Here is a 26,113-nt window from a genome sequence, read left to right on the forward strand (position 1 = left end):
CTTGCTGCATAGACCAATGTGTAAATGAGATTTTGACATCTAGGGAAATGAAGTGTTAGGACGTTTCTAGCTCCAATTTTTGTGTTTCTCAGAGGCAGATTGATCAGGTTGGTCATGTATTTTGGGGCATCGCTGAAAATTATTTGGTAAATCATAGTGCGTACTTTGAAAGCTATTTGTTCTTTGATCAGGAGCCACTGTAATGAGTGGAGTAGCAGGTTTGCTCTGTTGTAATATTGCTTGTCCAAAATTAGTCTTGCAGCTGTGTTCTAGGCTGTTTGCAGTCTTTTCAGGACTTGTTCTTTGCATCCAGTGTATAATCCATTACAGTAATCCAAGCGTGTGAGTACTGTTGACTGCACTAGCACGCGGAGTACCATTTTGGGGAAATGGCTCCTGATCCTCTTCAATTTCCACACTGCTTGGAACATTTTCAATATTACATTTGTAGCTTGAGGCTCAAAGGTTAGTTGCTGGTCAATGACAACTCCCAGGAACTTCAGGTTGTCGAAGAGGGGGTAGGTAGTTCCGTCTATGGTGATATTGGGTAAGTGGTGTGGTTGTGTGGGACCATTACTACTAGGAACTGTGTTTTGTCTCTATTCAACTTGAGCTTGAATGCAGAGGCTTCCATGGTGTTTAGTTCCATTGTGATTTTTATCCATTGTGTCATTCAATTCGTTTTCAAAGGTAACGTATATAGACTCAATCAGCTTAGATGAATGGGTTTAGGTCATGGCTGTCTAATAGTCAATGGTGTCATCATGACATTAAATAGTACAGGTAGGTGAGAGAGCCTCGGGGGGACTCCACAGATGGCTTTCCATGAGGAAGAAATCATGTTTTCCATATTGACTTGATACAACCTGTTGATCACGAAGCTTTCAAACCATTTGAGGACTGTTTTTCCTATCCCGAACTCATCTGAAAGTCATAGGAGGATTTGATAGTCTACCATGTTGAATGCTAATGACATGTCAAATTGTAGGAGTAGGATCTTTTCCCCCATGTTAATATCTTTCCTAAAGGTGGCAATGAGTGTGGTTAAGACTGTTTCAGTGCTGTATTGTGATCTGAAGCCTGATTGGGAGTTGTGGAGTATTGAGAACTTGGACAGATGTTCTGTGAGTTGTTTGGCAACTATTCCTTCCATGAGTTTGGCTATGAGGGTTACCAGTCTATAGTTTTTGATATCGCTTTTGCTTAGTTTTGCATTTTTAGGTATTGGTGATCGAATGTTATATCCCTCACCTGAATTGCGGCCCACGCAGCCGATTCGCCGCCGAGCCTTGTCTTGGCGGTGATGGCTGGCCATGCAGACTGTTGGCGGCAGCCTTGTGGGGTCCGGTTCCGATGGCCGGCTATGTCTCGCTACAGCTGTGGGCATGGTTCCTGCTGATTGCTTGGACGGCCATCGTGCGCGGTCTGGTGGCGTTCCGGAAGTCGTGCCGGCTTCTGGTGTGGGCTGCTCACTGGACCTGGGGACACGGGATTGGGCGCCTTTCTCGTAGTTCCACCTTTTCCCTTGCAGGCACCAATCGGGAGCATCCTCTACACCTGCCCGTGGTTACTGCTGATGTGGGGACTACTTAAGGCCGGCCAACCCCGTCCAGTTCCCGAAGTCCTGGTGGCCACCTGCACCTGGGGGCTCAACCCCTGGGGAATGATGGTCGCTTCCCAGGTGAAGCTAGGGGTTGTCCGGCTGCCTGACCGAGCGCGGCGTTACTCAACACACCGTGCTCAGTCAGGACACAAGAACTCACTGCCCAAGTCACAACAAGATCATAACATAGAATGATATTGCCTTTCAATTTGGGGAACTTTCCTTTTGATAACATAGTTTTATATAAGCTGTCAGTTCGGTGAAATTTATGGGTACTTCTTTCAGAAGATAGTTGGGACATATGTCAAGTGTACCGTGGGTCTTGGTGAATTTCATTAGCATTTGGCTAACGAGTTTTGTGTCAGGTTGAGTGACCGAGGTCCATGTTCTATTTGCTTCATCGTTTCTGGTTAGTTCATCCATGTAGGTTTCTAGGTCTCTATCACCGTCCAACAATCATTTTCTTAGGGTTGTTATCTTCATTTTGAAGAAGTGAGCTAGTTCATTGGCTGTAGGCACCTGCTCATTTTCTGTTGTCACTGTGTGTTTAGGAGACTGTTCATTATGCTGTAGAGTTTTCTTGTAGTCTGTTCCTATTTGCTCACCATAGAAATGAAATTTAGTCTCAGTGTAGTTTTGTAGTTTTTTGTTGCTGTCTTTCATTTTGATTTATTGTCCTCTGTTTTGCTTTTCTGCCATTGTTTTTCTAGTTTTCTGCAGGATCTTTTAGTTCGCTGGTGAACCATGGTGCCATCCTAATCCTGGTTGTCTTTTTCATTCTTATTAGTGAAATTTCATTTAAGACTATCAGCCTTTGTTTTTCCCATTCTATCATGAAATCGGTGGGGTCTTTCAGTGTTGGCCAGTGGTCATCATATATTCTTGACCAGAATTGCTCGCTGTCAATTTTTCCATGTGTTTCACAGGTCTTGGTTGGTTTGTTAGTTTGGCTCATAGTTTCTCTGCAGTTGAGGGTCAGGGATAACCTTTAGTGGTCAGACCAAAGAGTTTCTTCCATATGATGTTCTCCGATTTGAGGAGATGTGCATCTGTGAATCTGCAAGCTAACAGGTCCAGGGCTTGTCCTTTGACATACATATTCTAGAAATAAGTAGTGGACCTTGGAGACTCCTGAATGGCAGCCACGAATCTCACTCATGCAATATCAAGAAACGTTTACATCCAATCACTGGTGCAGATATCCAAAGGGGCAAAGGTGAGCTACTGGTAACCTAGCCCAGACACTGTACCCTGGGATACTGTGCCCAGAAGCTGCTCTGACAGCAGAATATGAAACTCACATCCAACATATTGTAAACAAATTACGGAAATAAATTTTTCACACAGCATGTAATTAAGCTGTTGCTGGAGGATATGGTGAAAGCGAATAACATACAAGGATTCAAGGTCCTGGAGGAAAAGTCTATACAGAATTATTAGCCAGGTAAACTTGAGACAGCCATTGCCTATCCATGGAAATTAGCTATGAGACAGCTCTACTTTTGGGACTTGAACTGGCCACTGGTGGCGAAAGGATGCTGGGCTCAATGGACTTTGGTTTACACAGCTTCATGGGAATGGGGTTAGCAGGAATCCTGCTAGGACCCCCTCCAGGTCCATGAGGATCCTGCGGGGATGGACCCAGGTCCTGCAGGGTTCCCATGGAAGTGCTGGCAAGCCTTCCCTTCCCACCCCAAAAGACTCAGGGCACCGTCCCCAAATGTACCTCAATGTACCCTGGTAGTCTAGTGGCCTCTTTGGGGCAGGAAAGATCCCCACTCTTTCCTGCCCGTTGCCACTGATCTGCTTCTTGCTGCCACTTCATCAAAATGGCTGCTGAGACTTCAAGCGGTGGCCTCATGAGACTTCCGTGGAGGGGAGGGGAGGTGGGTGGGTGGATGGATGGAGTCATGGGAGGGTGGGAGTAGCCTGTAAAAAGGGTGGATGAAATGTGGGTTCAGGGAGAGGGCTGAAAAAAGATTGGTAAGGAGGACGTACAAGGAGGGAGAAAGGAAAATGGGGAAATAGAGTATATGGGATAGAAGGAGATGGAAAGGGGGACATTCTGCTCATGGATGGGAGTGAAAGAAAAGGGGGACAAGCTGCTCACAGATGTTTGCTTTTTTTGAAAATGTACATCTTTTAACATTTTGTATTTAGCAGAGTATGGAAGAAAATTAATTTATGTTATCTGGTTGTCTTGGGAGAGGGGCTCAAGGTGACTGTGAGGCATATTTTCAAAGCACTTAGCCTTCCAAAGTTCCATAGAAACCTATGGAACTTTGGAAGGCTAAGTGCTTTGAAAATATGCCTCTGTGTCATGGGGTGTGATGGGGGGTGTAGTTGGGTAGGCCAGAGGTATGGATGGAGGTGATTACTGTAGCTTCCTCATCTCAGAAAGCCCTGCAAGCTCTACTATTACCCGTGCCCAAATAACTGAAGCCTGCAGTTCAACTCTGAGCTTGGAGACAATTAAACTAACCTCGCCTCCAAAGTCCTAGACCATGGAGAGGAAAGAAAACTAAAAGGATTTTAGGACCCAGTAACCAGACAGATGGCAAGTACAAGTTACTAGTGGTTTATTTAAACCCAATTTGGGGTATGGAAAATGTGATGTTAACACATTAGGTTCTTTTGTAACATAAAAATACATTTAAACACAAACTAATAACAAAATTTTCCTAACAGGGGCAGTAGTAGAACAACAACAACAACAGTAAAACCAACAGATAAGTATTAACCCAAGTATCTTATTTGTTCTCTCTCAATCTATAAATGTCCTTTATAGCGTGTGTCTCAAGAATCAATTATTTTGAATTACTTTCCACCTTATCCCGTGGTAAGGGAGCTATGCATGTGGGAGCTGTTTCTGAAGTCCTGGCATGTCAAGGGGGGGCCAGTGTACTAGAATCGTGGCCCCTCCCACGACCAAATGGCTCGGATTAGGACGTTTTTGAGCTAGGCGTTTTTATTTTCCATTATTGCTAAAAAAAAAAAATGCCCAGCTCAGAAACGAACAAATCCATGGCATTTGGTCCATACAAACCGTATTTTCGAAAAACAAAAAAGACGTCCATTTTTTTTGAAAATACAGTCTGTCCCTCTTCTTCAAGTACCCGTTTTCGGACATAGACGCCCATGGAAGTAGGCGTTCGCATTCGATTATGCCCCTCTGTCTTTTAGGTGTGAACACCCAGATTCAGTCTCCACACCAGGTAAGTCAGATTAACCTGTGGCCTTTCAGTGTCCTTTTTGCAAAGGAGTGAAGACTTATCTTTGGCCTTTCTTGGAGCTTCTTCTTTCTTCTCCTTGCTTTTACTTTGGAGCTCAGGATCTTCTCTTTTAGTACAGGAACCTACTGCCTCACCCTTTAAATGAAAACAAAAAAAAACCCTTCCTTCCTAACAGCAGGAACAGCACTAGCTAGGATTCAGGGATAACTGTGGCTTGCTAACTAACAAAATAAATAATATTTGTATATCCTTAAATAGTTTCTCTGTTCTTGTACCGAGTTCCCTAAGGAAAGGCATTCTTCATTGGATCTTGTAGTCACACTGCCCACAGCAACTTGGTCTCTCCAAACTCATACAATCTTCCACATTCATGCACCAGCAGACCATGCAGAACACACATACTGCAAGCCCAATCTTAAGCTTGGAGACCAGTTTTCCTAGTGGCTTAACTGGGATTAATCCACTTGCATAAACCTGTTTTACATAACCTTGCACAGGGGTCTCTCCACCACAACTGCAAAACTTTTAAACCGTACACAAACAAAAAAAAAACAGTTCAGTTCTTTCTTTCTCTTGTTCAAAACCTTTCACATTCAGCACACTTCACCTGCATTCAGTGTTTCAGCACTAAACACTAGCGGAGAAATTCCCTTTCAGATACTTAAACAGCACACAAAAAAAACCATCAGTTTCAGAACTTTCTTTCTCTGCTCAAATCCAACGCTTTTCTCCTTCAGCTCACTTCACCTGCATTCAAAGGTTCAAAGCTCACAGAAAAATTTACTTTCACATACTTTTCTGCCTAGAAATCCTGTCATGCACTCAGAGCTCTCCTAAACACATCTTTCCTCTTCAGTGTCTTCAGCCCCTGGCCTCCTCCACTTCCTGGCAAGCTGCTGCCAAGGGACACTGGGTCTCTGAGTCACCAGCTGACCTCCGCTGGCCAATAAAGGTGCCAGAACACAGGGTGTTTGCCTCCTGGACACTAATTAACATTTTTTCACAATCTCCATTTTGGAAAATAACTTTCCATAGGAAATAGGAAAGTTATATTTTTAGACAAAAACCCATACAATTTCTATACAATCAGATCAAAATACCTTACAATCATTGGTGCCATCAAAACTATACATACAGTGTATTTTTTATATGTTTAAACACACATTTAAATATATTTACAGACATTTATCATAAATCTGTCAAAACTCTTAAAACTAGAAATGTTCACTCATATTAAATGCTGCATCACCCCACATACATGCCCAAGTGATGTCCACTCAAAAAAAAACAAATCCAACACTCAGAGCATTGGGGCAAGCCACAGACAGCGCAGCTCTGTGCAGGAAGTCCAGTACCGCTTCTGGAGTCACAGCACTGGCCACCAACAATCTCTGGGAGCCCAGAGCCTCCCCCGGACCCCAGGTAACAATAAAAAAAATAAATATAACCCCACGGGTTACATTACTTGTGGTGAGGAATGGGCTAGATTCCTGTGAGAATGTGTTAGATAAGATTCCTGTGGGGATGGGCAGGGACCGGTTAGATTTCAGCAGGGGACATGCAACTCTTTACTTTGGTCTGACTCAGGATGCCTTTTCTTATGTCCAGATCCAGATGTGCCCTTGAGTCAGGCTCACCACAGTGTATTTAAGAACAAATGTCAGAAACAGAAGCCGGTCACAGAAACATATCAAACTTAAAATTGCTCTATAGTGCAAAGCAGAATAAGGGAAGCAATTTAAGATAATAAATAGAATGTGAAAGGTGGAGAAATGAGAACTATGGAGAATTGTACAGGGAGTGAGAATAGCTTACAGGGGGAAGGAGAAGTGTGCAGGGAGTGATAGGAGTTTGCAGGGGGAGGGAGAAGCCCTTAGGGAGTGACAAGAGGCGGAGGTGTGCAGGAAGTGAGGCTACAGGGGGAAAGAAAGGTGCACAGGGAGTGAGAGGTAGTTGCAGGAAGAGGTGGAGGTGTGTAGGGAATAAGAGAAGGCTGTAGGTAGAATGGGAGATGCTTAGTGAGTGAGGTTGCAGGAAGAGAGAGAGGTGTGCAAGAAGAATGAGAGGGAGGGGAGAGGTGTGTAGGAGTGAGAGGAGTCTGCCAGGGAAGGGAGAGATATTCAAGGAGTGAGAGAAGGGTCCAGGGGAAGGGAGAAGCACACACACGGAGGTATAGATTGTAGGGGGAGTGAGAGGTATGGAGGGACTGAGAAGAGGCTGCAGGACAAAAGAGATGAACAAAGTAGAGAAAATAAGAACTGCTGTGGAAATGTGTGAACCAGTTCAGCTTTACATTGGCACTGGGACCATTTCAGATTTATAAAGTTCTTATGTTTGAAATCTTTGGCCCCTCTTTCAATTCTGTTATGAACTGCAGCCAAAAAGTGAGCTTGAATAGAACTCCATCTTATTCTAATCATCCTTCCTTCAAAGGGTTAAAAAGAAAAACCTATAGGCAGAAAATCCATCCCCAGAAAGCTTTGTTCTGCTAGAAATCGGAGGTCTAATGCGTTAGTGCTCTCCTCCCTTCATCCCTGCAGATTTAATTTACTTCACTTAATTAGCCCTCCTTCAGAGCAAAAACCATAATTTGATAATGAGGGTGTGAAAAGACACAATATGCTAGAAAACTATTACATTTGCAAGCACTCCCTCCACCCCTCAACCACCCTCTAGCCCTCCCCACTTCTCTCTGCTTTGAACTGAACAATTCCACTCTGAGAAGCTCTATTGTTAGCCTGAAACAGTTACCAGGCAGAGAGAACCACATAAAGCTGGGTACATGCATGCACTGGTACATGCTATACACACACACACATATATACATACATAACATACATATGAACACTAATACTCATCTCTGTACATATCTGCACACATTCACCTAAAGATGCACACACACACTTATACACTCTTAAAAACAGAGACTCATTCATCCATATACAAACCATGCCTGGATATATATATATATATATATATATATATATATATATATATATACACATACACACACACACACACACATGCAATCATATAAATCATATACAGTGGGGGAAATAAGTATTTGATCCCTTGCTGATTTTGTAAGTTTGCCCACTGACAAAGACATGAGCAGCCCATAATTGAAGGGTAGGTTATTGGTAACAGTGAGAGATAGCACATCACAAATTAAATCCGGAAAATCACATTGTGGAAAGTATATGAATTTATTTGCATTCTGCAGAGGGAAATAAGTATTTGATCCCCCACCAACCAGTAAGAGATCTGGCCCCTACAGACCAGGTAGATGCTCCAAATCAACTCGTTACCTGCATGACAGACAGCTGTCGGCAATGGTCACCTGTATGAAAGACACCTGTCCACAGACTCAGTGAATCAGTCAGACTCTAACCTCTACAAAATGGCCAAGAGCAAGGAGCTGTCTAAGGATGTCAGGGACAAGATCATACACCTGCACTAGGCTGGAATGGGCTACAAAACCATCAGTAAGACGCTGGGCGAGAAGGAGACAACTGTTGGTGCCATAGTAAGAAAATGGAAGAAGTACAAAATGACTGTCAATCGACAAAGATCTGGGGCTCCACGCAAAATCTCACCTCGTGGGGTATCCTTGATCATGAGGAAGGTTAGAAATCAGCCTACAACTACAAGGGGGGAACTTGTCAATGATCTCAAGGCAGCTGGGACCACTGTCACCACGAAAACCATTGGTAACACATTACGACATAACGGATTGCAATCCTGCAGTGCCCGCAAGGTCCCCCTGCTCTGGAAGGCACATGTGACGGCCCGTCTGAAGTTTGCCAGTGAACACCTGGATGATGCCGAGAGTGATTGGGAGAAGGTGCTGTGGTCAGATGAGACAAAAATTGAGCTCTTTGGCATGAACTCAACTCGCCGTGTTTGGAGGAAGAGAAATGCTGCCTATGACCCAAAGAACACCGTCCCCACTGTCAAGCATGGAGGTGGAAATGTTATGTTTTGGGGGTGTTTCTCTGCTAAGGGCACAGGACTACTTCACCGCATCAATGGGAGAATGGATGGGGCCATGTACCGTACAATTCTGAGTGACAACCTCCTTCCCTCCGCCAGGGCCTTAAAAATGGGTCGTGGCTGGGTCTTCCAGCACGACAATGACCCAAAACATACAGCCAAGGCAACAAAGGAGTGGCTCAGGAAGAAGCACATTAGGGTCATGGAGTGGCCTAGCCAGTCACCAGACCTTAATCCCATTGAAAACTTATGGAGGGAGCTGAAGCTGCGAGTTGCCAAGCGACAGCCCAGAACTCTTAATGATTTAGAGATGATCTGCAAAGAGGAGTGGACCAAAATTCCTCCTGACGTGTGCAAACCTCATCATCAACTACAGAAGACGTCTGACCGCTGTGCTTGCCAACAAGGGTTTTGCCACCAAGTATTAGGTCTTGTTTGCCAGAGGGATCAAATACTTATTTCCCTCTGCAGAATGCAAATAAATTCATATACTTTCCAAAATGTGATTTTCCGGATTTAATTTGTGATGTGCTATCTCTCACTGTTACCAATAACCTACCCTTCAATTATGGGCTGCTCATGTCTTTGTCAGTGGGCAAACTTACAAAATCAGCAAGGGATCAAATACTTATTTCCCCCACTGTATAGTCACTCATAAGCACACAAACACACACTCAGGGGCAAGAACATGCTGAAAACTGGCGTTGTGTAGACACATGTGGCCAAACAGGTCTGTGCAATAATAGCACTGCTCAGGATGTTATTATTGTTCACCAATGAGCCAATGGAATATGTTTTGTGTTAACACTGCGCTGAGATCAACATGTGCAAAACAAAGTTTGACTGAGGAAGCGTTACACAAGCAGTATGCAAATTACTGCAGTATTAAAAAAGTGCGCAGACAAAGCTGTGACAATACGCATACAGTTCTCAGCACGGGGTCTTTCTGCACACAAATCTTAATGTATTCATTGTACTTTAGCAATGATTGGTCTCCGTTTGGTATTTAAATATTCAGTACTAAAAGCCTATTCAATATTAGAAGTGTCACTTGCTACTACTGGGTTTGGTGGCACTTCTGAGGGTTTGGTAGTGAGATGGGGAATTGCCCTACAATTTTTTTTTTGCATCGAACAAAGCAAAGGATATTTAGGAACTGAGTAGAAATATTATCAGAATATATTTCTTTTGAATGCCCTTTTCCTATTAAATCCTCCCCCTGCCCCCCCACCCACCTATCATTCTCACTTTCACATGCCCGGTCTCTACTCACTGCTACCTATACTCTTTCATTCTATTTCGCACTAGCCCTCCAAATTCTCCAGCTGTGGATGCTTCAATCAGAAAGATGGAGGGCAATTTTCAGATATCTTATTCACTGGGGTACACAGCTTTAAGAAGTTATTCTCTACAGTGTTACTTAATGTGCAATGTATGCCTGTTATAGTTTTGTTTAGAGTACAGGGGCAGCTTTTTAAATCCATGAGCAACGAGCTGGGTTTGATTTCTAGCTCAGGTTTTCTGCTCCTTGGATTACCCAGAGCTGCAATGATGCTGGGGAAGTAGCATTCATAACATCTTGGGGGGGGGGGGGGGGGGGGGGGGGGTGCTATAGTCATTGCACAGCAGTGAAGCCTACATGGTAATATTCAAAGGCATGCGAGTAAAACAGTATTATGTGCAGAAATTCTTCTAAAATTGCCCACAATATTTGCAGTTTAAATTATGTGCAAACATTCTGTATATGCTTAAGTTAATTTGACCTTGGAAGAGGTTAACAGCAATATTCAGTCCACTAATTAGGTAAATAACTGCATAAAGCTAGGACTGAAAAAAGGGTGTCTTAACTTTATGAGGTAAGGTTAACTGGGCACCAGTGTGAATATCAGCCAATGCCTGGTTAGCCTCCAAGTAGCAGTCCATAAGGTCCAGTAGCCCTGCTTTCCAATCCCCCTCCCACCACTTCAGAATTCCTTCCTCTAAGATCCACCCTCCCCACTGAACAAAATCTAAGCTGGCCCCCGTCCCCCTGGGTCTACACTTACAGGTCCCTAGTGGTCTAGAGGGAAATTGACAGAAGCAATGCTTACTCACTCTTGCCTGGTGTGGCCTGCTCTTCAAAATGGCTGCCATAACCTCTAGCAATAGCCTCATCATAGTACTTTAAGTACAGTGAGTACTTCAGCTACCACGGTACTTCAAGTACCACGAGGCCGCCACTAGAGGTCATGGCGGTCATTTTGAAGAGCGGAAACAAAAACAGGGGACGCATGATTTCAGGCACTTATTCCTATAGAACACGTTGTTATGCTCCGCATTTTGATATTATATTTACTCGTTATCAAGGCTGACCTGTAAGCCAGACGAAGGCTTGGAAGCCAAAACAGCCCGTGTTGGGTTAATTTTGTCAACACCATCATATATTATACTTGAATAACACCTTTTATTACTATTACTAAACATTTCTATAGCGCTACTAGACGTACGCAGCACTGTACACTTGAATATGAAGAGACAGTCCCTGCTCCACAGAGCTTACAATCTAATTTGGACAAACAGGACAAACAAGAGATAAGGGACTATTAAAGTGAGGATGATAAAATAAGGTTCTGAACAAGTGAACAAGGGTTAGGAGTTAAAAGCAGCATCAAAAAGGTGGGCTTTTAGCTTAGATTTGAAGACGGTCAGAGATGGAGCTTGACGCACCGGCTCAGGAAGTCCATTCCAGGCATATGGTGAAGCAAGATAAAAGGAACAGAGTCTGGAGTTAGCAGTGGATGAGAAGGGTGCAGATAAGAGATTTACCCAGTGAACGGAGTTCCCGGGGAGGAATGTAGGCAGAGATAAGAGTGGAGAGGTACTGAGGAGATGCAGAGTGAATGCACTTATAGGTCAATCCAGCTAAGTTCCTAGGGCTCACTACCCAGGATCACAACAGCTTGCGAAGTCCATGAGCTCGACAGATTCACCTGCTGTGCAATTGCTTGCGCTCCAACTGCAACAACTATCCAGGGTCGTGCAAATGTTGACCCATTGGATGGACAATATCCAAGGACTGGATGTAGCTCTAGCATCAGCTTCGTTCCTATCACAGAACTGGGACCGGCGGTTGTACCCAGTGGCGTGGAGATCGCATGGAGATCCACACTGTCCCACCTCCTCGCTTCAATGGGAATCCAGACCTGCCAAGGGTTCTTGAACCAATGTCAAATTAAATTCAAACTACAAGAAAGAGACTTCGTTTCTGATACAGCCAAAGTGGACTATCTTAGTTCCCTCCTTATTGGTCCTTCTGTTGCTTTGGCATCCCCTATTTGGGAGAGGAATGAACTTATACAAAACAACCTGGCCAAGTGTTTTGTCCAGTTTTGTAGAATTTGAGGAACCTGCCAAAGCTACCTCCATAGCCACAGAGATACTGAACTTATGTCAGGAGTCATAGACCCTAGGCGACTATGCCATTCAATTTTGGACCCTAGTAACTGAGCTGGAATTGAACAATGAGAGCCTAGCTGTCGTGTTCTGGCAAGGCATATCCTCCCAGATTCAGGATGAAGTTGCCAGGTGTGAGCTCCAAAGAATCTCGATGATCTAATTCTACTATGCACATGAGTGGATATCTGCTTCCGTGAGTGAGCCCTAGAGCGCCAGGCCGATTGCAGGACTTTTTGGTTGGCTCCCACATTCCAGCATAAACCTGCGCCTCCTCCTTCACAGTCTGCTTCACCCACCAGCAATGGGGAACCTATGCAGGTAGATCGGCTGGGACTATCAGACCAAGAGAAGCAGCAGCAACAGGCACAGGATTTGTGGTTGTACTACGGTGAGAAAGGGCACTATACCTGCAGCTGCCTTAAGAGGCCAGGAAACCCCCGTCTAGTTCTGGCCAGGGAGGCATTACTATAACCTTCTTGATGAACTCCCCACACCCAGCCGCAACTGATCTGGAACCCAAGTTCTTCACTTAAGTGTTCATAGATTCCGGGGCAGGAGACAACTTCATTGATGAAGCCCTGGTCTGTCATTATCATATTCCTACACAAAACTTGCTTTGACCCATCCCCGTGTCCTCTGTCTATGGCACACTCAGGGAGTCATCAAGACCAAAACACTCCCGCTCAGTCTTCGGATTTGGGAGTAGCAGAGGGAGGCTATAACACTGTATGTTCTACAAACGGCCATGAACCCCTTCAAACTGGGCCTCCCTTGGTTACAACAGCACAATCCCCAGACTGACTGGGATCAAGGTCAGATAGCAGCTCGAGGTCAGCCCTGTCGAGGATGATGCTTGAGCTCCATTACACTCCCCATGTCGATGGCCATTAATAAGCTGGAAGTTGGGAAGACACTACCTCAGCCCTACCAGGAGTTTGCAGATGTTTTCTCTAAACAGTGGACAGAGACCCTTCCACTTCACCGGGCCTATGACTGTCCCATTGAGCTATTGCTTGAGAAGATGCCCCCCCCCCCCGGGCAGAGTCTACCCGCTTTCATGCCCTGAGACCGAAGTCATGTCCACCTATATCAATGACAATCTGAAGTGGGGGTTCATCCGTCCCTTTGCGTCCCCAACTGGGGCAGGATTCTTTTTCGTAGGCAAGAAGGATGGGGGGCTGTGGCTGTGCATCAACTACAGGGGCTTGAACGTGAATACTGTGAAGAACAAATGCCTCCTACCACTCATCTCTGAACTCTTTGACTGACTTCAAGGTGCCTGCGCATTCACCAAACTAGATCTACAAGGAGCCTGTAACCTCATCTAGATCTGGGAGGGGGATAAGCGGAAAACAGCCTTCAACGCCAGAGACAGACACTGTGAATATCTTAATATACTCTATGGCCTTGCCAATACTCCCGTTCTTTTCCAGAACTTCATTAATGATATATTCCGAGATCTGTTGTACAAATTTGTTCTTGTTTATCTCGATGACATCCTGATCTTCTCCCATTCATTGGAACAACATAGGCAGTATTTCAAGATGGTGCACCACCTTCTGTGCCTGAACTGACTATTCGCCAAATTGGAAAAATGTGTCTGAACACATTTTGGGGTACATCATCTCTGATCAGGGGTTGCAAATGGACCCGGCCAAGCTGTCTGCTATTCTTGACTGGCCTTGACCTTTGGAACGCCAAGCTCTCCAGAAATTTATTGGCTTCACCAACTATTACCGGCAGTTCATCCTGAATTACTCTGCTATTGCAGTACCTCTGATGGCTCTCACCCGGAAGAAGGTGAATCCCCGGGACTGGCTGCTCGAAGCCGTAGCCGTGTTTGACCATCTGAAGCAGGCCTTTATAACTGCTCCAATCCTTCAACACACCGATCCTGAGAAAAAGTTCTATATTGAAGCTGACGCCTCAGCCATTGGAGCAGGAGCCATCCTATCCCAGACCCATACCTGTGGGAAACTGAATCCCTATGCTTTCTCATGGAAGTTTTCCACAGCAGAGAGAAACTATACAATAGGAGACCAGGAACGTTTGACCATAGTGGTGCCACTTACTCGAGGGAGCCAAATTCTCCTTCATTGCACTGACCAATCATAAGAATTTGTTATATCTTCTGAAGGCATGTTGGCTTAACCCACAAGCCCAATGAGCCTTGTTTTTCTCACATTTCAATTTCCAACTGCGCTTTCAACCAGCAGGCAAGAAGAATAAAGCGAATGCTCTATCATGTCCTTGGAAATGGATGAAGAGACATCCGACATCCAGCATGCTGATGCGGACCCCGACAAGGAGTACAAAGTGCAGGGTATACTAGACTCACAAAGGGTATGAGGCTGATTGCAGTATCTCATTGCTTGGAAGAGCTTTAGCCCTGAGGACAATTCCCTGGAACGGGCGGCTCAGGTCCATGCTACAGTTCTCATCTGCCGGTTTCATCGCCTGTTTCCTCATAAACTCAAACCCAGGCCTAGGCACAGGGGAAGCTGTTGAGGAGGAGGTACTGTCATGGTGCTGCCATGATCCCGACCCCACCACACACCCTCGGATATTTAAGTCAGTGTTCAATAATGATATGATGTAACACTTTTCTTATCTTTACCTGGCTTAGGAAGAGCTATTTTTAAATTGTACATTTGCTTCTCAAGGAAAGGCCCCTTGGATGACCACCTGAGTATAATACTTTTCCAAGGGGGGCACACATGACTTTGATATGGATCTCATTCATACTGCAATATTTCTCCCACTTCTGGAGAAATATTTGAAACTGGGGATCCTTATACAAGTATCTTGAGAAAGTCCACCATGTCATCCTGATAACCATGGTTTCCTTCAAGATCTGCCCAAATTACGGCGTGGTCAGAGATCACAATCAATCTGATCTCTGCTTTCAAGACCTTATATAACCAGTTTTGGGATAGTAAAATATAATTTAACCATGATTGGATGGACCCTAGCTATATGGATATTTTCCCAATCTGACAGGTAAAGTATTCACTAGGTGTCAACCAACTCCTCCAAACTACTAGACAGATATGGCAAGCTCTGATCAACACTCCTCTCCCCCCCCCCCCCCCCCAGTGTTCTATCTAAAGAAGGATCTATCAACATATTAAAATCCCCAAGCATCATAATAGGTAGATCCCCTAAATCCATGTACTTTGTTAACTTTCAGCAAAATTTAATTTAATTCAATATTCCAGACATTGTTTGCTTCCTCCATCCTTCTCATCTCTGCCTTCCTGTACCTAGCTTCAATCATCTTTCTCATCTCTGCCTTGCCCCACTTGCAATCTGCCTCCCTTAATTCTCTCTCCTTCACTGCCAGAGGTAATACGACACCCTACTTTTTTCACATAAACATTAATGAAGCACTGGTTTTCTTTGCAGTTTGTGATATCTTATATTGGCCCAACAAATGAATCATCCAATGACAATGATGTGCCAGAATTTCAGAGATGATGGAGAAGTCTTAAATCCAGCAAATTATCATCAACCAGTAAAGAATCCAGGACCAGAACACCACATTACTTAATGGATCCCCATTAGAATCTCTTTTCATAAGAGACATATCTCTTGAATGTATTTTCCTTTGCCAAAGCAAGGCTTCCCGTCTTCTGCCGCCTATAGTCACCCACTGCTTCACCTGCTGTACATAAAAGATGGCAATGGCTCACCCTGAATCCAATTCACAGGCAATAAGAGTGGCTAGCAGGCTCCAGAATGCAAAATCACCACCCTGCACTTATTCCAAGATATGAAAGAGCCAATCACAGAAGGGTATACAAAGACACACACTGACAGGAGCAACATGGCTCCTTCACAAAAGATGGCATCAGTGTATGCCATTTAGATGCTTACCAAAAACAGTGATTTTGGTTCTGGCTGAAACAAATCCGTGGCCAAAATCCATGGCTTGGTTTCAGCCAGAACCATAAATGTAACCGAAACTTTGGCGCAGGCACCGCTGCTGCAAGTCAGCCTTCCCTACCCCCTCTGATAGAAATCACATCCCCTCCTTCTCCCAGGCTGCCCTCCACTCCACCCTCCTTGCCCTCCTTCCCTTCCCCGGGCCTACGTTGTAAATACCCTGGTAGTGTAGTTTTTTTTTTTTTATTTGTACCCCGCGCTTTCCCACTCATGGCAGGCTCAATGCGGCTTTGGTACTTATTTGTACCTGGGGCAATGGAGGGTTAAGTGACTAGCCTAGAGTCACAAGGAGCTGCCTGTGCCTGCAGTGGGAATTGAGCCCAGTTCCCCAAGACCAAAGTCCACCACTCTAACCACTAGGCCACTCCTCCACTCCTTGTTGTGTCTTCGAGGCAGGAGCATCCCCAGTTGCTTCTGCCCTCGTCTGCTGCGCTGACAAAATGGCAGTTGCGACATTCCATTGTTGCCTCACGAGACTGCTGCAGGAGGTGGCTGCTGCCATTCTGGGATTGGGAATGGCCTGAGCAGCAGCTTCTGCTTAAGCCATTCCCTATTCCAAAATGGTGGCCATGACATCCCAAAACAGTCGTGAAGCTGCCGTGGGAAGTTGTGGTTGCCATTTTTACAGTGCCCCTCCCTGATCCTGGGGGGGGGGGGGGGGGGGGGATCATCGGGGGGGACTGGAGGTCCAGCGGACCTCCAGCCCCCCTGACGCTGGGGGGTGGGGTGGGGTGGTTGGTTGGTCGCCCACTAGACCACCAGGGACCTTTTGCTGGGGGAGTTAGGGGGCTGGAGACCCACCGGATCTCCAGCCCTCCCTAAATCTGGGGGGGGGGGGGGGGGGTTGGTTAGTCACCCACTAGGCCACCAGGGACCTTTTGCTGGGGGAGTTAGGGGGGGCTGGAGACCCACCGGATCTCCAGACCCCCCTGAACCTGGGGGGGGGGGGGGGATCGTCGGGGGGACCGGTGGTCCGCTGGACCTCCAGCCCCCTGTCGCTGGCAGGTTTGCTGTTGGGGGGGGAATGGGGGCCTGCCAGCATGCAAATGCATGCAGGACAGGGCTTACCATTCCTCCCCAATGATCTGCAAACCCTAATGCCAGCTCGGAGCTGGCATAGGGTTTGATGCGGACAGCGACCCAATATTTGGTGCTGGCCGCTGATCATTGGGGATGAATATGTTTAGTCCTGTTTAGCATGCATTTGCATGCTAGTTGCGTTCAGAGCCCTCAAGCGCGTTGTTTCACATGCTCGAGAGCTTTGATCATGGGGTGTTAGCAAACGCCGGCGCTAGTATGGCGCTAACAGCCTCTAGCGCTGGCGTTTGCTTCTGATCATCCCTCTGTTAGAGAATCTCTTAACACAATTACCATTATTTACCACTAATGCAAGCTGTTAATTAAGAGATTCAATGTAATCATTAATTAGTAATGAATTGTCTTTGTCCTGCCTTTTCATTGTGACATGAAAGGAATCTTTTATTAACATCTTTCAGTGCCAATTTAAATCAATGGCAGCAAACCCAGCACTTAACTCTCTTTATGCTACCAAAAGAAAGAGTCAATCTCATCCCTCTACAGAGTATTATATTAAATTCTTCACATTCACAACAAGTCAAAAAGGGTCAAGTCTTATTAAAGAACTTTCTTTTCCATATTTAATCATAAGAGAAACAGAACAGCTGCAGCCAATCAGAGCAAAATGGTAGTGCAATTTTTCTCTGATCCTCATGCAACCAGACTTCCTGTGGGATAAGTGACCAGTACTCTCATAGATTTCATGCCGCAATTCCTCAACAGACTTGACTGCCTCACCTTTAACATGCAGTGAGCACGCACATAATCATTTTTAAGAGCCAACACTCACAGTTGTTGCTTTCAGACACCCATGCTCATTGTTTTTCTGCACAGGGACTCACCTCTGGATTTCATTCCAATGTACCTGTTCTCCACAATATCAATGCGTCCTACTCCATGCTTCCCACTGCCGAGAAAAAGGGAGATGATAAGTTTTAGTTATATTTCAGCACCCAAGAGTTGAAACAGAAACATGATGACAGATAAGGGCCAAATGGCTCATCCTCAGTAACCACTTCTTTTCCTAAGAGATCCCACATGCCTGTCCCATAATTTCTTAAATTCTGACACAGTCCTTGTCTCCACGACCTCCACTGGGAGGCCATTCCATGCATCCACTACCCTTTCCATGAAAGAGTATTTTCTTGGATTACTACTAAAACTATTTCCTCTTAACTTCATCCTAAGCCCTCACCCCAGAGTTTTCCTTCATTTGAAAAAGGCTCACCTCCTGTACATTTAACGCCACTGAGGAACTTAAATGCCTCTATCATAGCCCCTCTCTCTCTCGCCTTTCTTCCAGTGTATACATGTTGAGGTTCATAAGCTGGTTAGAACACCACAGAAAATGAAGGTTCAGAATTCTCCCAGTAGATGGTGACTCCTACATGAACCTAGATTTCAGTTCCATACAATGATCTCTCAGGAAGCATTATTTGGCAGAGTACTCTTCCAGAGTGTCATAACCAGGAGAAAAAGGGAAGGGGGTCAAATAGTATGTCCAAATCTAACCTGAGATCCATAGAAGAATAGTGTATCCTAACACCACTATCATCCTTTAATCCTTCTTCTCTGGTTCCTTTGCCCAAGGGGGCAGTGGCTGGACAACATGGACTTCTTGTCTCTCATGGAAGTGAGGGGTGACTGAAGAGGCTCATGAACCTCAAAAGAAGTGCTGTTCATCATGGTGGGGGGGGAGAGGGGAAGATGGGACTAAAGACAAAACACCAGAGAAGCCTATACTCAAAGTTGCTCAGAATGAAAACAACGGGTGTAAGGAGGAGATATATGATCTTCCCTTCCAAAACAAAATCACTTTAGAAAATAGGGAATTAACATGTAAAGAAAGGAGATGAGACTTGGGCAAGCATGACAGCCAATGCTGGAATGACAGAAAATTTCAGGACCCCGTTTGCTGCCTGCCTCACCCATCAGCCTCTATAGAAGTCCAGGGCCAACTCTCTGCTTGTCTCTTGACCCCTCACAATCCACAAACAACAAATATCCTTCTTTCACACATACAGAAGGAGGAAAGAGAAGGGGAGCTGTCTCATTCATAGGATAAATCCTTTTTATTAGGAAAGCCCAGAAAAGCCCAAAATAAGAGGTGAGGTGGAAAGGTAGTGTTGCAGCTGCAGCCCTGGTGGCTGAAGTCAATCTGCAAATCCATCATTACCATTTAAAAAGAGCAGTCCATAAACAGTTCATTACAATTCAGCTCCCAGAGACAAAAGTGAAAGGGGCAGAAGGAGGAGGAGGAGGAGAAGGAGGATGTGGGGGTCTATGTGCTGAAGACTTGCAATGAGGGGAGAAGCAAGAAGAAACCAAGATTCAGGATTACATTTTCAATGTTTTGAATTGTATGCCACCTAGAGATTTTAAAGAATAGGAGATTTATAAATGCATATAAATAGATAGATTCTAGGCAGAGGAGAAAAGTAACCTATGCTGGAGGGAGGCCTTAGGGCAAGTTTGAAGTGCCTCCGGTATGGGGCTTAATGTGAATGACTGTGATACAAACTGGTTGAGTGGAAGGAGAGAAACAGTAGTTGTAAAGAGAGCTCACTCAGAGGAGAAGGCATTACCAGTGGCGTGCTGCAGGAATCGGTCCTCAGTCCAGTTAACATTTTTACAAACAATAATGTGGAAGGACTGTCTGGTAAGGTTCTCCTCTTTGCAGATGATACCAAAATCTGCAATGAGCTGACACCCTGGAAGGTGTGAAACACGAGGAAGGATCTAACCAACCCTGGGGAATAGTCTGGAAGTTAGCACCTAAGATTAAATACTAAACAAAATGCAGGGTCACCAAGGGTGATTGTATCTTATGACTTTAAGGTGGCCAAATATATAGCAAAGGAGAGGGTAAAAGCCAGAAAGATGCTTGGGGTGATAGGGAGAGGAATGTCCAGCAAGGGGGGGGGGGGGGGGGGGGGAAGGAGGTGATAATGCCTCTGCATAAGACTCTCACGAGACCTCATTTGAAGTACTATGTACAATTCTGGAGACTGCACCTTCAAAAAAAAAAAATATGAGGAGGATGGAGTCAGTCCAGAGGGTGACTACTGAAATGGTCAGTGGTCTTTGCCATGAAGCGTATGGGACAGACTTAAAAAGATTTCAATGTATATACTTCTGAAGATACTTATTTGCCTACAGAACAAATAGAACATTTTAAATGCGGACAATGCAATATTTGTGCTATTACATTGGTAAGCAGAGTTTTTGAAAATTCCCAGAATGGTAAAATGTATCTGTAGCATTGGCATACTACTTCTGTTTCTATTTTTGCAGTTTATATTGTCTGTCCTTATAAATTATATATAGAAAAAACTATGAGACAATTTAGAATTAGAATGATGGAACATAAATCTTGTTTAAATACAAAGAAACTTGAAGTGCCAATAGTAGCTCACTATATATATTATAAACATGACTTTATGGATCTGATATGTTTAATTCTAGGTGTGATACCTGTTAGAACACATGGAGGAAACCGAGATCTTGCACTTGTCCAACTGGAGCACAAATGGATTTATAAACTGTGTACGGTGGTGCCTACAGATTAACCCCCTAATTCTATAAACACGTATGCACAATTTTACTCACGCAAATTATAGAATAGCGTCAGTTATGCACATAATAATTACCTGCCAACTGGTGTTAACCAATTATTGACTATAATTGTTAATTGGTGCTAATTGGCACTAATTAGCAGTTACATGCATAATTCCTCTTAGTCGGGATTCTGTAAATTGCATGCTCAAAATCCATAGTGTACAACTGCAAGGGGGTGTTGCCCTGGGAGGGGCAGACCTACCACTTACATGCATTACACAAGCATTTACACCAGCCATTGAGCAAGTGTAAATGCATGTGCCTGAAGTTAGGAGAGTAAATGCAGTATCTCGGGATCTAATTTTAGGTACTCTGTAGAGAATTATCCTCTAAATGTTGCCATGAATTGGAAAATGTTTTGTTTTGTTTTACTCTGCTTTTAATTTTATTTTTTTCATGTTAACAGCTGATTGGGTCATGTGGTGATTAAAAAACACTGTTTAGGAAGAGACACAATGAAATATTTAAGAAGAGTGTGACAAGTTCTGTCCCTGAAGCAGCTTGGACTGGCGAACCAAAAGCCTCGGTTGGGCATTTCTGAATGGAATAAAGTTCAGCTAAGCCAGGGGTTCTCAATCCAGTCCTCGGGACATGACTAGCCAGTCAGGTTTTCAGCATACCCACAATGAATATGAATGAGATAAATTTGCATACAATGGAGGTAGGACATGCAACTTTATTTCATGCATATTGATTGTGGGTATCCTGAAAATCTGACTGGCTAGGTGTGTCCAGAGGACTGGGTTGAGAACCCCTGAGCTAAGCTAATTCATGGTAAGGCACTTCTAAGGAAGACAAATGGAACTTGGATATTTATTTATTTAGCTCACATCTTTTTAGTAGTAGCTCAAGATGAATTAGATTCAGGCACACTAGATATTTCCCATTCCCAGGGGGCTTGAAATCTAAGTTTGTAGGCAGAGCAATGGAGGGTTAAGTGACTTGCCCAAGATCACAAACAGCAACAGCAGGATCTGAATCAAGCTTCCTTGGTCATCAGTCTGGTGCTCTAACCACTAGGCAACTCTTCCACGGTTGAGATAACTGAATTGTTTTTCGGATATATTTATTGAAATGAAAACAATTGGTTTTTCGATATGTATTAAAGTGAAAAAAATTTCTTGAACACCATCAGATATAAGATATGTTAGTTGTTTCAGGACTGATGATTGAATCTTTTCAAAAAACCTAATTGACTTGAAAGCTGAAGGTTTAGACTGTGGTCTTTTATTTTCCTAATCCCAAATAAATTCTTTTTTGGTAAATGAATAACTTACTCTAGATTTTTCTGCTCATCTTTACTTTGTGATTAGTATTCCAGAAGAAAGGCAGGAAAGAGAAGATATGACAGAGACATTTTAATACCTGCATAGAATACGGTATAGCAAGTTCCAAATACTGTAAATGATAAAAAACGATAACTGCACAGGAGGCAGGACCTTTTTCAATTGAAAGAAAGTTCTGGAGCAAGAGAGAATAAGATGAAGGTGAAAGGCGATAGACTCAGGAGTAATCTACCGAAATATTTATTTAAAGGTGAGACGGTTGATATTGTGTATCTGGATTTTCAGAAGGCGTTTAACAAAGTACCTCATGAAAGACTTCAGAGGAAATTGGAGAGTCATGGGATAGGAGGTAGTGTTCTATTGTGGATTAAAAACTGGTTAAAAGATAGAAAACAGAGAGTAGGGTTAATGGTCAGTATTCTCAATGGAGAAGGGTAGTTAGTGGGGTTCCCCAGGGGTCTGTGCTGGGACCGCTGCTTTTTAACATATTTATAAATGACCTAGAGATGGGAGTAACTAGTGAGGTCATTAAATTTACTGATGACACAAAGTTATTCAAAGTCGTTAAATCGCGGGAGGTTTGTGAAAAATTACAAGAGGACCTTACGAGACTGGGAGACTGGGCGTCTAAATGGCAGATGATGTTTAATGTGAGCAAGTGCAAAGTGATGCATGTGGGAAAGAGGAACCCGAATTATAGCTACGTCATGCAAGGTTCCACGTTAGGAGTCACGGACCAAGAAAGGGATCTAGGTGTTGTCGTTGATGATACGTTGAAACCGTCTGCTCAGTGTGCTGCTGTGGCTAAGAAAGCAAATAGAATGTTAGGTATTATTAGGAAAGGAATGGAAAACAAAAATGAGGATGCTATAATGCCTTTCTATCGCACCTTGAATATTGTGTTCAATTCAGGTTGCCGTATCTCAAAAAAGATATAGTGGAATTAGAAAAGGTGCAAAGAAGGGCGACGAAAATGATAAAGGGGATGGGATGACTTCCCTATGAGGAAAGGCTAAAGGGGCTAGGGCTATTCAGCTTGGAGAAAAGATGGCTGAGGGGAGATATGATAGAGGTCTATAAATTAATGAGTGGCGTGGAACGGGTAGATGTGAAGTGTCCGTTTACGCTTTACAAAAATGCTAGGACTAGGGGGCATGCGATGAAGCTACAATGTAGTAAATTTAAAACGAACTGGAGAAAATATTTCTTCACTCAACGTGTAATTAAACTCTGGAATTCGTTGCCAGAGAATGTGGTAAAGGCGGTTAGCTTAGTGGAGTTTTAAAAAAAAGGTTTGGACGGCTTCCTAGGGATTAGCAGTATAGAATGTTTTGTAGTTTTTGGGATCTTGCCAGGTATTTGTGACCTGGATTGGCCACTGTTGAAAACAGGACACTGGGCTTGATGGACCTTTGGTCTTTCCCCGTATGGCAATACTTATGTATTTACATACAGCAATTGTAGTGGATATATGAAACGGAGATGAGGACTATCTGAACCAAGAAAGCATGGGACAAGCACAAATGATCTCTGAGTAGGAAGAAAGTATTGTAGAGCTGAATAGTTGGTATGGATGGGCAGACTAGACAGGCCACATGGTCCTTATCAGTCATTATTTTCTCTTTCTATGTATTTGCAGATGTAAGCCAAGATTATCACTGATGCTCCTATTTGTTTACCAAAGAGAGTGTGTGTCATACCATGTGGATGTGAGTTATAATTGGGAGCCCGTAAGAGCGTTTGTGGCTGCAGTGAGTACTAGAGATTGCAGTTCTGTCCATAAGATGGAGCAGTAATCACAGAATGTACTGGCTTTGCTCCAGAACAGCTGCAGTAAGTGATAGGGGCTGTATTGTTCTCCATAAGATGGTGCCCTTAGGAGTCCTCTCAACACCCTTGATTCAGGTCTATCTCTGAGGAAATATATAGGGTCAACCACAAAGAAAGTAAAGAAACAATCCTTAGACTAATTATAAAGTTAAAGCACTGACAGGCAGATGATCAGAAGCCCTGCACTGTTCCAAACAGCGCTCTAAAATTAGCAACAGAACAGCACGGGGCTAGACCGCCCCCATGATCAGAGCTAATAGCATGCAAATATAGGCACACTATTAGCTCTGATCATAGGGGTACTTCTGCGGAAGGATCCGCAGAAGTTGTTTGACAGGTCCAAGCTGTCAAAAAAAAAAAAAAAAAGCCCAGACCTGTCAAACATTCCCCAACAGAGCAAACCTGATCCACCCCCCCCCCCCCATTGAAGAAAAGGGCTGGAAGTCTGGTGAACCTTCAGCCCCAACCTGGTAGTCTAGCAGCCCCCTCACCCCCTCCCCATACCTTTGATGATGAGGAGGAGGGAGTAGCACAACCTCCTCATTCCAGTGCCACCTCCAAAATGGTGGCACCCTGTCCTGCTCAGTGCACCCTGGGATACACTAGGCAGGGTTTCCTTACCATATACTACCATACTACTCTACAGACCGCCAGGCAAATGGCAAGACACTCAAACACACCTCATGGACCATCTCGAACACATGCATCTCTACCTCAAACCTTATCATAATAGGCAACATTAACCTGCACTTGGAAGTCCCTACCTCAACAAGCACCCAAGAATGCAAAGAATTCCTACAGCTATGGGATCTTTACATACCAAATGTACAACCAACACTAGGCATTATTGCATATAAAGTTGATCCAGACTACTAGCAAATAAAAAATGGATACCCACACCGTGGTCAGATCACTACAAAGCATACATCTCCCTCCAATGGCGAACGAAAACCACAATCAAAAAAAAGGACGAAAAACCTACACCACGAGAGGAAGAATTGACCCGGTAATATTCTGGCAACAGATCAACAACGAATGGACAACAAAAGCAGACACAACCAAATTCCTTCTAGACTGGGAAGATAGATGTAGAACAATATTAGACAACATTGCCCCAATCCAAACTAGAACCTCACACAGAAAGAACTCAATACCGTGGTTCAATGAAGAACTGAAAAAACTCAAAACACAAGTTAGGAAATCAGAACGTGCACGGAATAAAAAGAAAGACGATCCCACACTTAATGAATGGAAACAACTCCAAAGAAAATATAAATACACCATAAGACAAACCAAAAGACTATATTACAAAACTGAAATTGGACCAAATTACAAGGACACACACAAACTTTTCCAACTCGTGAATAAACTACTAAACACCACACCAGTTACGAACAACAGCACAGACACACCAGGGGCTGAAAACCTCGCAAAATACTTCAAAGAGAAAATAGAACAACTGCGACTCAAAATACCTGCCAGCCCCATCAAATACGCTACACTCCTAGACCGCCTAGACCCAAACCCTGGAGTATACCCAGCAGATAGGATTTGGAATGAATTTGAGATACTATTGGAAGATCTTATCTCCCAAACGCTTAAAAGATTCGCCAAATCTCATTGCAAACTAGCTACATGCCCAAATAACCTTATGAAATTGCCCCCCCAACACTTCATAACAGATCTAACGAAACACGTGAATTTTATGCTACAAAATGGACTCTTCCCAAAGGAGAAAGGAAACATTCTACTCTCCCCATACCCAAAGATGCAAAGAAAAATGCGAGTGAATTAACCAACTATAGACCAGTTGCATCCATTCCCTTAATAACCAAAATAACAGAACAACAACTCACAGAATATCTAAACAAATTCTCAATACTACACGACTCCCAATCAGGATTTCATTCTAATCACAGCACTGAGACAGTATTAATTACACTCATGACGAAATTCAAACAAACGATTGCAACCGGCAAGAATATATTACTTCTACAATTCGACATGTCAAGCGCCTTCGACATGGTTGATCATGGAATCCTACTACACATCCTTGAATACTTCGGCATCGGAGGCAATGTTCTTAATTGGTT

General features: G+C 44.0%; 1 protein-coding gene across 4 annotated transcripts in view; it reads right to left on the reverse strand.

Moving 5' to 3' along the window:
• The window catches only part of ASS1 (argininosuccinate synthase 1), a 181,673-nt gene that overhangs the window by 63,469 nt on the left and 92,091 nt on the right, over positions 1–26,113 (reverse strand). For all 4 annotated transcript variants that reach the window (XM_030207832.1, XM_030207831.1, XM_030207829.1 and 1 more), the window contains exon 12: positions 18,129–18,193. In XM_030207832.1, the coding sequence (XP_030063692.1) occupies positions 18,129–18,193 (65 nt within the window). The remainder of the gene's footprint in view (positions 1–18,128; positions 18,194–26,113) is intronic.

Source organism: Microcaecilia unicolor, chromosome 6 (assembly GCF_901765095.1).
Source record: "Microcaecilia unicolor chromosome 6, aMicUni1.1, whole genome shotgun sequence".
NCBI lineage: Eukaryota > Metazoa > Chordata > Amphibia > Gymnophiona > Siphonopidae > Microcaecilia > Microcaecilia unicolor.